Source organism: Phocoena sinus, chromosome 7 (assembly GCF_008692025.1).
Source record: "Phocoena sinus isolate mPhoSin1 chromosome 7, mPhoSin1.pri, whole genome shotgun sequence".
NCBI classification, from domain to species: Eukaryota; Metazoa; Chordata; class Mammalia; order Artiodactyla; family Phocoenidae; genus Phocoena; species Phocoena sinus.
This window is the reverse complement of record NC_045769.1, coordinates 63,125,112-63,138,534: the sequence shown is the minus strand read 5'-3', so window position 1 is coordinate 63,138,534 and position 13,423 is coordinate 63,125,112. Positions and strand designations below refer to the sequence as shown.

The window sequence follows — 13,423 nt, the reverse complement described above, 5'->3', positions numbered from 1 at the left end:
ATGATCTTGTTTGTGGAAAATTGTAAGGAATCTCTCAAAAGCTATTAGAGCTAATAAACGAATTTAGCAGGGTTGTAGGATACATGATAAATGTACAAAAAAAGTCAGTTGTGTTTCTGTGCATTAGCAATGAGCAGTTTGAAAATGAAATTAAGAAAATAGGGTGATGGAAATATTCTGGAATTAGATAGTGGGTGATGGTTGCACAATTTTGTGAATTTACTAAAACTCACTAAATTGTTCATTTTAAAAGGATGAATTTTATGGTATACAAATTATATCTCAAAAAATATATTGAGAAATTATTGTATCCAGAATATATCAGGAACTCAATAATAAAAAAGCAAAAGATACAAAGTGAGCAAAAAGTTTGAATAGGGCACACTTCTCATCAGAATGTATATGAATGACCAACAATACATGAAAAGGTGTTCAACATCATTATTGTTTAGAGTACAAATTAATGTTACAAGTGTTGGTGAGGATCTGGAGTACCTGACACTCTTCAGTCATTTGCTGGTGGGAATGCAAAATGGTATAGTCAAATTTGGAAGAAGTTTGACAGCTTCTTTAAAAAGTTAAGCATACTTACAGTACAACCCCCAAATAAATAGGTGTCTACCAAAATAAATGAAAACTTATGTCCACATAAAGACTTTTATATGAATGTTCATAGCAGACTAATTTGTAGTAGTTAAAAACTGGCAACAACCCAGAATTCCATCAACAAGCAAATGCATGAACAAAATGTGGTGCATTCATTCAGTGGAATACTACTCAGCATTAAAAAGGAATGGACTGCTGATACACGCAATAACACGAATGAATCTAAATATACTGCGCTAAGTGAAAGAGGCCAGGTACAAAAGACTACATACTGTATGATTCCATTTATATGGAATTTTTTAAAACCCCCAAACTGTAATGGCAGATTATAGTTGGCAGAAAGCAGATAAGTGGTTGTTTGGGGCCAGGAGCAGGGGCTGGAATTGATTGCAGAAGAGCACCAAGGAACTTTTTCAGGGGGTGGAATTGTTCTACAACTTTATTGTAGCAGTGGTTGCATGAGTATACATTTTCCAAAATTCATCAGACTTCACTTAAAGTGGGTGAATTTTATGGTATGTAAATTATACCTCAGTAAAGTTAGTTTTTAACACGCCTTATTAATGTATCTATACAAATGGGGGATTTGTGGCCTCATTTCTAGTGATTTAAAAACTTAGCATCTTTTTCAGCCTGCATATCATTTTGCTTTTCCATCTTTATTTCTTTTTTTATTTTGGCTGTGCTGCACAGCTTGTGAGATCTTAGTACCCCAACCAGGGATTGAACCTGGGTCTCAGCAGTGAAAGCGCCAGAGACCTAACCTCTGGACCGTCAGGGAGTTCCCCTTTATTTCTTCTTTATAGCGTATTTCAGAATTTTGTACTTAATCCACACAATTAGTTGTTTTGCAAACAGATGTTTGTTGAATGTCTGCTATGTGCCAAGCACCGGGAGGACAGAGCCCCTACTCCTAGGGACTACTCCCACAGTCTTAGAGGACAGGCTAATTTATTTTTAAAGTAGAAAGTATAAATGTAAGAACTGAAGTGTTTACACAGTATAGACGTACTAATTTTATCTCGGTGGAACTAGGTAGTCTAAGGTGTCATTAAGTGGGGTCAGGAAAGGCTTACCTGAGGAGCTGGAATTTGAAGGATGTTAGGAATTAATTGATCCAGTGGACAGGGGAAAGTAGACTAACTTGCCTCCTAAATGGATTTTCAGTTAAATAAAGAGGGGTAGGGGGTATATTTTGGTGTTTACAAGACTAACAAACTCCTTTAAAAATCAACTTTCAAGATATGAAAGGATCATTGATTCCACTGGTTCTGTTATTACTGAGTAGAGCTTCAGATTACCTGGCAGTTAGAGCTCTCAAGTTTTTAAAAACTCCACCCTCTTTTTAAAACTGACTTTGTTTCACACTCATTCAGGGTCTAGGCAAATGATTTAGCACTGTCTGTTGTGAATTCCATGTTTTCGCTATTGTTCTTTATCCACACTGACAGTCTATGTCTTTTTAACCAAAAGTCACTTTCCCTTTGCCCCAAATTAACATTTGCTTTCATAGAGTAGCTCGGTGCTATAGGCTATATTCATCAGATGTGTGAAAGCACTATTTTTAAAATAAATGTATAAATGAAGCAGATGCTATGGCACTTGGAAGTTAAATTTCAAAGAGAAACATTCTGGGAATATTGGATATAACAGCTCGGAACCTTTTCTCTCTTCTTTGCTCCTCTTACTCCCCTCACTTTATTTAGTTGACTCAGTTAAGAAAGTTTTCTTACTATCCAGAAGTAATTGATGAGAATGACACTTAAAATATCTGTAATGGGAAATGTTCATTATGAAATGTCTTGAGAATTTTCTATTTCATATCTAAAAGGAAGAAGAAGAGTTTTCAGTTCTTTCCAGCTGCCTGGGACTTCTGCCAACATTTTACCAAACAGAACATCCATTCATCAGTGCCTCCTGTCTGGATTGGCCAGTTCCAGCATTTGATATTATATCTCAGTGGTGTTTTGAGATAAATTCATTTACTGAAAGACATGCCGAACAAGGAAAGGTATGTAAAAAGAGTAATACTCACTTGCTATAGTGGTGACATGCTAATAGGTAAGAGAATAATGAATTTAAAATTTCAGGTAATCTAGTCTTGGCAGTATTTATTAAATGAATTATTTTGAAAAAATGGTTTGCTTATATTTATTTATGAGTGTAAAAGCAGAAATGTTTCAGCTAACAAAACTAAGGTATAGTATGTTACTTTTAGTGTGTTTTAGGTCATCAGGTTTTTATTGAATACCTTAAATAGTCATAGCACTAGATTTGGAAGGTACAAAGGAATTTTAAAATAGACAAGGAACTTGTAAGCTTATTGGAAAGAGGACTGTCACATAAAAATTAAAGATTTGGACTTGCACATCTAAAACATCATGTCTTTATAAAATGTGCTGACTCTATGCTGACAGCTCGATGGGTAAAGGTGTTGTGTTGGAGATGAGGGAATTGGAAAGGTGGGGTGCAGGCAGTGGTGGGAGGCTCTTAGTGCCATGGTTTGGTGCTCAGACTTTCTTCTATGTAGAATTACAGTTTTTGAGAAATGGAATAATATGAAAGTAGTGTTTTAGGGAGGTAATTTTTGTGGCTTTTTTAGTAAGTAAAATTGATGTCATGGAGAAAGGGAAACCAGAGATTATTTAGTGGTGAAGAAAATCTGGATTATTGTTTTGATAGCCAGCAGAAATTAGACAGAATGTAACCAATGCAAGAGACGCATTTGAGAAAAATATATAGTCCTTGGTGACCAAGTGTACATGACTTTAAAATCTTGAACTCAAGTCATCAGAAGAGTAGTAACTAGTATACATAGTTCCGATAGGAACCTGCTCCTGCTTAAAAACCACTAACGATGGATGTCCCATTGGCTATGGACAGGACTCTTTACATGGCATTCACCATCTTGCTTGCCTTTCTAACTTCATTTCATACCACTTCCCAGCCACCACCTTGCTTAAACCACGAAAGAATATTTCTTAAGTATGCTATGCATTTTTTAAACATCTGTGCTATTGCTTATTGCTGTTACTTTTATTTAAAGCAATCTTCCTACTGTTTTCCTGTTAATCACCCATGAAGGCTTTGCTAAGATAAATGTTACCTCTTCTATAAAGCTTTATCTGAGAGTCCATCTCCCTCTATTATGTATGATAGTACTTTTGCCACTGTTTCTAATAGTTGCCATGTTTATCACTTCTGTTTGTTTAATGTGTCTGAATGGGGACTCCACAAGGCAAAAATTGTTTCTTGTTTATTCTTGAATCCCTAGTTCCTGGAAAGTGCCTGATATAGACTAGTCACCTAATAAATATTTGTGAAACAATTAAATGGTGGATTAATGTCATTGGGAGAAATAGAACTGATGAAAGGGGAACCGATTTCAGGAAAAACGAGAATTTTAATTTAATGTCAAAGGAACAATAGAAAAATTAGTATTTCAGATGGAGGTTGTCACTAGACTTAATTCTTAAAACATTGAAGTGAATAACAAAGGCAAGGTAAGCATAAATAATAAATGTCTCTGCTTTTGTTCATTTTCTATTGAAATCCTTAAAGAGATATTATCTAATTTTATACTTTTTTTAAAAGGAAAGGAAAATTGAAGAAGTTAATTGAACCTTGTGTACTATGTATAAAAATATTTTCCTATCTAGTAATTGCTTTATTCACAATTATAGCTATAATCTGAAGTTATATTTTGATGTCTGAAAACCTATGAGGAATGTCTTGGAGTAAGAGTTGGGTATTATTGTAGAACCAGGACAGGAGAAAAAGTGATGAGCATACTTAAAATTATTTTGTCTTCATATGTGCCATGGGATAAGCAATAGATAAAAACGAAATCACTTGATAGTATAAGAATAAGCCTACCTTTTTAGATGAATGATTATTGTTGTGAATATTGATAGAAAATAAGAACTTACCATTTAAATATATTTCATCTTTTTGTAACATTGAGTGATAACTATTTGTTTTAGAGTCAGAACAGTAGATATTTATTTATTTATACTTATGCAGAATTTTTATGTTATTTGAATGCACCCCTATCTGACCTGCATCCCTACACTTGTCCCTTCACTCTGTTCTATCTCTAACCTCAACTCTGTCCATTTGTCAACCAGATTTCTTTTTAACCAGCAACTTTAAATTTGAACAGAGAGACTTAGATAAATATAAACAGTGATTGGAGCTGAATAGTGCAACAGCTTCCCTTGAAAGATAGTCTGAATTACTGCTTCTCCTTTCTTGTAACAGCTAAGATTCTTTGATTGCAAACAGTTTGGTTGCAAACCTCTGGTCTGTTTTCTCTGAAGCGCTACTGCTAGATGACTCCATCTCAGCTACTTTCCTTCCCTATATATATGCTCCAAATTCAGATTCCTGGGAGAGAGAATCTGACTGGCCTAATTTGCATCATATGTATACCCCTGTGATGGGGCAGGATCTTGTGATGGGGCAACCCCATCAGATCTGTATGGAGCAGGAAAAGAGGTTATTTTCCAAAATAAGTCATAATGCTGTCAATGTAGGAAGGCAGATGAGGTTGCTAGACAAATTGGAAAAAACGAACACTGGTGGCCCGCTACCTTCACATCTTACCTCCCCAGCACATAGACATCCTTCTTCTCATTCACAGAGTTTCATTTCTTCCCCTGTTTAAAATGATGTAACTGTTCCCTTTACAACCACAGATGGCAGCCACCATTTCCCAAATACCTAACCTGAAGTCACATCCTATAGTTATATCATCAAGCTTCCCTGAATCCAGAGGCTCTGGGAGATGTCCATTCCTTCTGTGATTTATTGTTCTTACACCCCAATGGCCTGGAAATTTTTAATTAGCACCTACTCACCCTGAATTCAGCAGTAGGAGAAAGGAAAAGAGAATGAAAAATATTGCAAAAATATATGCCACAACAAGCAAGAAAATTTTAAATTAGTCATAAAACTGTAGCTAATATACAGTCAAATATATGACTTTCTTCTTTCACCTTCTTTGACCAGCACCTCAACTGGTTGGATTTATTTGAACAAAGATGTGATCCAAACTTTATTCTGAGAGGTCTGAGCTCAGTGATTTGTCCTGTCATGCTTATATAAGACTGTACTAGTTTTGTGTGAAATGTTTACCTTTCAAGCCTGAACGCGCTAGGGGTGGGGGTGGGGTGTATCTCTGAGTTTCAAACATACTGATACCGGAGGTATTTCTATTTTATTTGATGAGGTCACTCCCTCCAGACAATACTGTAAGCCATTCACTTTCTTTTCCGAGTGGTATTAGGGAAGCTAGAGTGGTCAGGTGACATTTCGTTTTTAATTCAGTGGAACTATTATTATGTCCCTTGTTGGCAGATAGCACACAGCCTCCTTACGATAGTACTGAAACCACAGAAGAATCCAGAATAGCAGGGAAACAGAAATTAAAGACCGAATTTTTAGGTCTAATTATGAGAGATGCCACCCTCTGGTTCCCAAACCTGTGCACTCCATCTGTAAGAGAACAGTCAATCACCCTTATGTACTAGTTGCTTTTTTAGGTCGTATACCTCATTCTGTAGGAGCATATACCTCATTCAATAGGTGTTTCCTTCTAGTTGGTACCATCTAAAAATTCATCAGCAAAGTAGTTCATCATTTAAAAGACCAGTGATTTTTTTCAGATGATTGACTATATGTTAAGATCAGTTAATTCCATAGACATCCACCTATTGTGTTACATCTTTCTTTATGAAGAAAATTCTTTGATTAGAGACCATGTGGTGTGTGCTACTGGATAATTTACAACCTAATCTGGATAAGTATCAAGTTCAATGAGGACAAATTGCTGTTCCTTCCACTGATGGAAGGGTTCCATATATAATGAACCCGTTACAGAATATGCAGTCTTTGGAGTCCGGAGTTGGGCACTGAGTATTGGCAAACAGCATATTGTAAGCCCATATATTGTCCTTATCCTCGCTTCCATGGCTGCTTTATCCATGAACATATTGATAAACACTAAGCTGGATACTTATTTATTAGACTGATTTAGATGGATTATGGCTATAAGTAATGTGAGATGATCACCATGTGAATTGCCAGCCTCCATACTGTTTCTTAAGATAATAGATTCATACTGCATTTTATCTGATTTAAGTGTTAATGAAGTAGCATCTAGAAAAAAAATTAATGCTATTTCCAGTATTTTTATATAGCTGCAAAAAATGAACAAAATACCCTGTAGGGAAATTTAACTAATTTGTTTTTTTTTTCACACTTACTGAGAAAATTTATGAAAAGAGTTGTAGCCCCAGCACTTATGGATACAAAAGATCTTAACAGCTTGAGGTGTAAGATTTTTCATCTTCTAGGAATGAAAGATTATAAAGTATTGAAATAGAAATATGAATTACAACCATGATCTTCCCTAAAGAAAAAGCCAATGAATTGTTTGTTTATCTAAGAAAGGTCAAAAACTTGGTTTTGAAAAATGTGTATAACTGTTTAAAATTATGTATTAAGAATATTTAAAAACAAGTACATCTACATATATTTTCCATGCATGCTTAGTTATATTTAATATTTTTCTTTTAAAGTAATAACAAATTTCAGTGTTTTAGGTGCTTAGTCTAAAAACTCACATCATGTTTTAATTGAAAATTACATTAAAATAGAGAATCGTAATTGTTGAAGTACTATTTTAGTCATTTGTAAAATGGAAATGGGAAGAGTGTTAATAAAGAAAATAAGCCACATTCTTGGAGACAGATTTTCTTTTCTTTAAAAAAAAAAGGCCTTTTAAAAAATAAATATTTTGTGTTAGTGACTTAAATACATAGGACTAATGAATATTTTTGAATAATGTTTTAGGCCTTGCTTATCCAAGAGTCAAGATGGAAATTGCCACACCTACTACAGTTGCCTGAAAATTATAACACCATTTTCCAGTACTACCACAGAAAAACCTGTAGTGTCTGCACCAAGGTTCCTAAAGATCCTGCCGTTTGCCTTGTTTGTGGTACTTTTGTATGCCTGAAAGGACTTTGCTGCAAGCAACAAAGTTACTGTGAATGTGTATTGGTAAGCAAGAGTAAATAGTATAAAATTTATGAAAACTCAAATCACATGGAAATGTGGTATATATGGTCAAGCCAGCTCTTCAAATTTAACTACTCTTTGAATTAAATGCACAATACATATAAGGATCTTGTTTTCGTTGTTGTTGTTTTATTTATTTATTTTTTAACATCTTTATTGGGGTATAATTGCTTTACAATGGTGTGTTAGTTTCTGCTTTATAACAAAGTGAATCAGTTATACATATACATATGTTCCCATATCTCTTCCCTCTTGCGTCTCCCTCCCTCCCACCCTCCCTATCCCACCCCTCCAGGCAGTCACAAAGCACCGAGCAGATATCCCTGTGCCATGCGTCTGCTTCCCACTAGCTATCTACCTTACGTTTGTTAGTGTGTACATGTCCATGACTCTCTCTCGCCCTGTCACAGCTCACCCTTCCCCCTCCCCATATCCTCAAGTCTGTTCTCCAGTAGGTCTGTGTCTTTATTCCTGTCTTACCCCTAGGTTCTTCATGACCTTTTTTTTTTCTTCTTGAATTCCATATATATGTGTTAGCATACGGTATTTGTCTTTTTCTTTCTGACTTACTTCACTCTGTATGACAGACTCTAGGTCTATCCACTAGAAGGGTAAAAACAAAAACAATGACAACAACAAAAAAACACCTGGGGTTTTATTTAAGTGGGTAAAACTTTTCCTAAGTGCAGCTTCAGTTCCTCTCCCTAATCCCGCTGCCCTTTAATGGTATATATGTTTAGATGTTGTGCTGTGAAACAGCAGTCATATATGCTGTTGTAGACACTAGCCTCTGAATTAGGTTTAGGTTAGCTCTTAATTGATTTCCTAGGTATTCCTTATCCAGATTCCTCCTCATGTATTGTTAATAAAGTATTAAGAATGAGTTAATAAATTTAACTTAGGTGAAATCTGATTTTAAAACGTTTAAATATTTCTGTATTATTTAGAAGACAAGACATTCTTGATTTTCTTATAAAGTCCATTTGATTATGAAGTTCAGTCATATATTTTTAATTTTTTAGCATTCTCAGAACTGTGGTGCTGGAACAGGGATTTTCCTTTTGATCAATGCATCAGTGATTATCATCATTCGAGGGCATCGCTTCTGTCTCTGGGGTTCTGTGTATTTGGATGCTCATGGAGAGGAAGACCGAGATCTTAGGTTAGATGTGCATGGATATATCCACATGTTTTATTGAAGTTTGGCCAGTAAGAATAATGTACCATTCCTGACTTTGTAATTATAATAATAATTTTTTTTTTATTTCTGGCAGTGATTAATTTAGAACTATTTCTATTTTGGGGGATATTTTCCCCATCATCATGTTAAAGAAATATGAAATAAACCAAATTACTATATGAGATTTTTGCCATAAAGAATCTATTTTTTAAAATGTGTGTGAAATCTTCATTGTATTATATTACTTTTAATACTTTTTTTTCCCTTTTTATTCTAGGCGAGGCAAGCCTCTCTACATTTGTAAAGAAAGATACAAAGTTCTTGAACAACAGTGGATTTCTCATACTTTTGATCACATCAATAAAAGATGGGGTCCACATTACAATGGGCTGTGACTCACCACCTTAGCATTGCATTATATCATTTTCATTAAGAATTTATCAACAATAAGCTTTAACTTAATTTGGGGGATTAACGCTTTTGCTGAGGGAAAGAAAGAAAACATACATTATAAAGCCTTTCCAAAATTAGGTGCTTGGTAATCACATTAATGGTATAATAATTTTTTTTTAAGTATATGGAGAGCATAACAAGTAAGAAGTTAAACCATTCTTTAGTGGTCCTTTTTTTGTTTAAGTCCACAATTAATAAGAAGCACAACTTGTTGACAAAATCATTTAAAAATGATTCTCCCAACAATGCATATCTGCTATTCATTGATATTTAGAGTGGGTGTGATTTATTTAAAGTTTTACTGCTTCTTTATATCTGTGTATTTTAATTTGCATCTGCTAAACGTAATGCATCCTTTCCCTCTGCCATTCTTGTGTTGATTTGAGATTTTTGCTGTATGTAATTAGAAAAAAATGTAAAACATGATTTATGTGAAATACTGTATAGTAAAATTTGGTCTAATAGTAGAACTTTACATTTTTTTCTTATTGTGAGGAATCTGTTAAAAGTTTAAGGCTTTGCTGAAACTTAATTCATTCTCAGGAATTTCATAAATATTCTCCCCAGGTAAATAATTGAAATAGTTGTAAAATAAGTAGATAGCTGCTGTTAATATAATACAGTACATTTTGGGGGACATGTGTGGTTGGGGGAGTCCCTAAAAATCAAAATTTGCCATTTCATTTGGATGAATCACTTGAGGTAGTAACAAACAGATTTTATTATAAAATCAGAAGTTTTAAGAACATATACATGGCAGATTTTGATTCTCTGCATGCCCACCTTTTATTACCAACCAAGTTTTTGTTTAAATGATTGGATTGGAAAAATGCTCTGACTTCCCCACAAATGAAGCATAGTTCTGGAACTTTCCTTATCAGCTCAAGAGGTTCATCTGTATTGTATCTGTGCAGTGTTACCACTGCTATTTCTGCTCGGTTTCCTAAAAGGGAAGAAAAAGAGCTCAGTGGTGATGATCCTCATGAATGAGCTGTACATCTGCATTCTTGTTAGAAGCTGCTGTGAAAAGCAATTTATGTTTGTAGGGTTTTTAAGTCAGTAAGAATGAAAATGATTGAGCTAAAACCCACTCTGTACTTACAGAGGGAAGATGACAGAAAAGCATGTGATATATTGCTACCAAAATTTTTCTTCCAAATGATTCAATAATTTGATGATTATTTAATATATAGTGCTATCAAGCAATTCCTGGTACTTTGGACTTCCATGGCTTGTTATATAAAATTACATTTTTACATGTAAAAATAAACTAAAAAACATCTAATGATAAACTATGAAAATAAAGTCAGATCTGTGTTCTAAAAATTATTGAATGACATGATATTACAGGATATAAAAGTGGACATTAAACGATGGCCTTGCATTAAAACAGAAGAGTAAATATTCAAATATGTTCAAAAAGTCAAAAAATTACCTATAGCTCTACAATAAAAATACAATATGGAAGTAGCTTGCTATTTTTATATACATTTCCAAAATATTAAGTTAACTTTCTGAAAGACTAGAATGATTCTGTTTAATTAAACAGCTGTTCTTTCCAACACGTTGCTACTTTTTTAAATACTGTATCATAAGTTCAGCCTGTCTTATTTTTTGCATCCGTCATTATGGATACCAGACCAGATACTTTTGTTCTTCAGGTGTGGTTGAAGAACAAAATGCTAATTTACATCTCTAGTAAATACTGTTACAGGATTCATGAACTTGAATAATTATACAGTTTGAAACTCTGATGCTATATATACATGGTATAATGTACTCAGACTTTGGTTACTACATATTTAAAATGGAATGTTTTATGGTTGTGCATACGGATGTGAAGTGAAAATATTAGCCTTAACATTAAAATTTGGGTATTTGATAGTGTTTATTTTGATATTGGTGAATTAGTCACCAGTAAAAATTTAAAAAGCACTTGGTTGAAAATTGTACTTGAATTACATACATGCATGCTGCTAAACTAGAACTTTAATTTTTTCCCCATAACTTTTATAAGTCCCATTTATAAACTCACTTTTAAAAATAACAGGTCCAAGTTAGAGTGATGTGTGTATATTATTCAAAAAAATGTACTGGTGTGATACCTTGTATGAATGATCATTTAAATACAGTACATTACTGTAGAAGCTAAATCAATCTTTATAAGCAAGCAGAAATTACAAAATTAGGAATAATCAACATTGTAAGATATGTTAATAAAAACCTACTGTCATTTGGTTTGTGAAAGGTCCTTAAAATGTTTAATTCTTACATGTTTTTCTTTTTTTTCAAAGATATTGACAATAATATGTGTAAGTGAGCATAGATGAAAAGATCAAAGCGTAACATCATAGTTGCTGTAAGGTGGAGTTAATATAAAGGGTTTGGTTTTCCTTTAACCACTTATTTACAGAGCTAGTTCCTGATTCTTCTGTCTTTGTCTCATAACTAATGCAAAGCCTTTGCTAAGTGTTCTTTTAGAATCAGGAAATGGGTGAAGGGAGAGGAAATGGGTTTTTAGAGAAGGAAATGGATGTGCAGATCTGAAGAACACTGCTGTGGTCCTTTCTGCTTTCTGAGAATCCCCAGCTAAACTTAAGAAATCTGAAGGCTTTATGATAATGTTTATTTTGATTGATCTGTATCTTGTTTGAATTGACAGTCTTTGCCCCTACCCCTCCATCCTGTAGCTCACCAGCCAGTTATCAACTAGGAATCCATTTGTGTTCACAAACCATTTTTTCTGTTTTATGTAATTTGATATTGATTTCTGTGACTTAGAAAAGATGCTGACTGAAAGCACTGAAGGCTTGGAGGTAACAGCAGTATTAGAGGAGGTGTGGCCCAAGGGTTTCTGTAACATCTGCAGGATTGTAACTGCTAGCTCTCAGGTTCCTGTTGTTGGCTTGCATTTGAGGTCATGTTGAACAACAACAACAAACAAAACAAAACAACATGGTTTTAACCACTAGAATCAAAACACAAAGACAAGGTGCATTCACTGGTGGTTATGCCTGACACTTGATGGTTAGTGGGAGAGCAGAAGACTTGTGACTGTCTCAGTCCCATTCACACCACGTAGTTCTTTCCTTTAACGTTATGATCTGGCTGGATGATATCAAGCATTGCTTAGTTCATCAGGGATGAGCTGAATGGCAACGTGATCACTTCTCTATTCATGGCACTTCAAACTCCCTTGGTAATGAGGCACATTAACTATGGAAGAGCTATTACCTACCATCCTAGTATACAGTAATCAACTAGCAGTGGAGTGAAGCTAACTTCAACTGATGCAACACAAGAAAAGGCATAATGGGACCTTATGTAGAGCTGCCTTTGTGTGAGTTAAATCAATGTAAAATGCAGCAATACCAAAATGGATGCAGCCAAACCCAAGAGCAGGCTAGAGAAGTAGAGTCAAGAGCACAAATAAAAGCTTGAGGGGAAGAAAAAGGGACAAGAGAAAGGAAAAAAGTCTAGAGCAAAGAGGATTCATATCTGATTACCTCTTATTAGTGCAGAGAAGCAGATAAGAGTTGATAGTGGAACAGGCCTAGTATATGTGGGAGCTTGAGTTAAATGTTTAGACATATGGTAGGAGAGAATAGGCTAGAAATAAAGAGAGGTACCACAGAAGTCATACTGAGAGCCCAGTAGGGTTAGAAGCCATAACATCTAAATGAAAGCAATTAGAAAGGTTCTATGACTTTATAGGGCCCCTGAGATCAACAGGGTTTTTTTCTGATATCTGTTTATATTTACATGGTACATTTTAAGGCAATGGCCATACATAGTAGGAACCATAAAAAAGAGTTAAGTAAAATGTACATCATACACTTATGTATATATATATTTTTACAGAGAGGTAAAAAGGCTTATAAAAAATCAATACGGTGTGTTTTTTAGTATACAGGTAAAGAATGGATTATCTTCTACATGATGATTAGGACCAGATTGAAAAGGGGAAGAGAGGCCGATAGGAAGAAAAGAAAAAAAAAAAAAGTGAAATCCTAGAAGGAAGGGTATTTTAAGAGAGAGAAAGCAGTAAACATTAAGTGCTGTGGAGAGGTTAAGTGACATATAAGCTACAAAAGAATTCAT

The 13,423-nt window shown here is 34.5% G+C and overlaps 1 protein-coding gene across 3 annotated transcripts in view; it reads left to right on the top strand.

The window, feature by feature from the left end:
- UBR3 (ubiquitin protein ligase E3 component n-recognin 3) overlaps nt 1-13,201 on the top strand; it is a 232,659-nt gene extending 219,458 nt beyond the window's left edge. For all 3 annotated transcript variants that reach the window (XM_032637364.1, XM_032637365.1, XM_032637363.1), the window contains exons 36-39: nt 2,438-2,617; nt 7,462-7,671; nt 8,712-8,851; nt 9,147-13,201. In XM_032637364.1, coding sequence (XP_032493255.1) covers nt 2,438-2,617; nt 7,462-7,671; nt 8,712-8,851; nt 9,147-9,264 — 648 coding nt within the window. In that variant the 3' untranslated portion in view covers nt 9,265-13,201. The remainder of the gene's footprint in view (nt 1-2,437; nt 2,618-7,461; nt 7,672-8,711; nt 8,852-9,146) is intronic.
- The last annotated feature ends 222 nt before the right edge of the window (nt 13,202-13,423 follow it).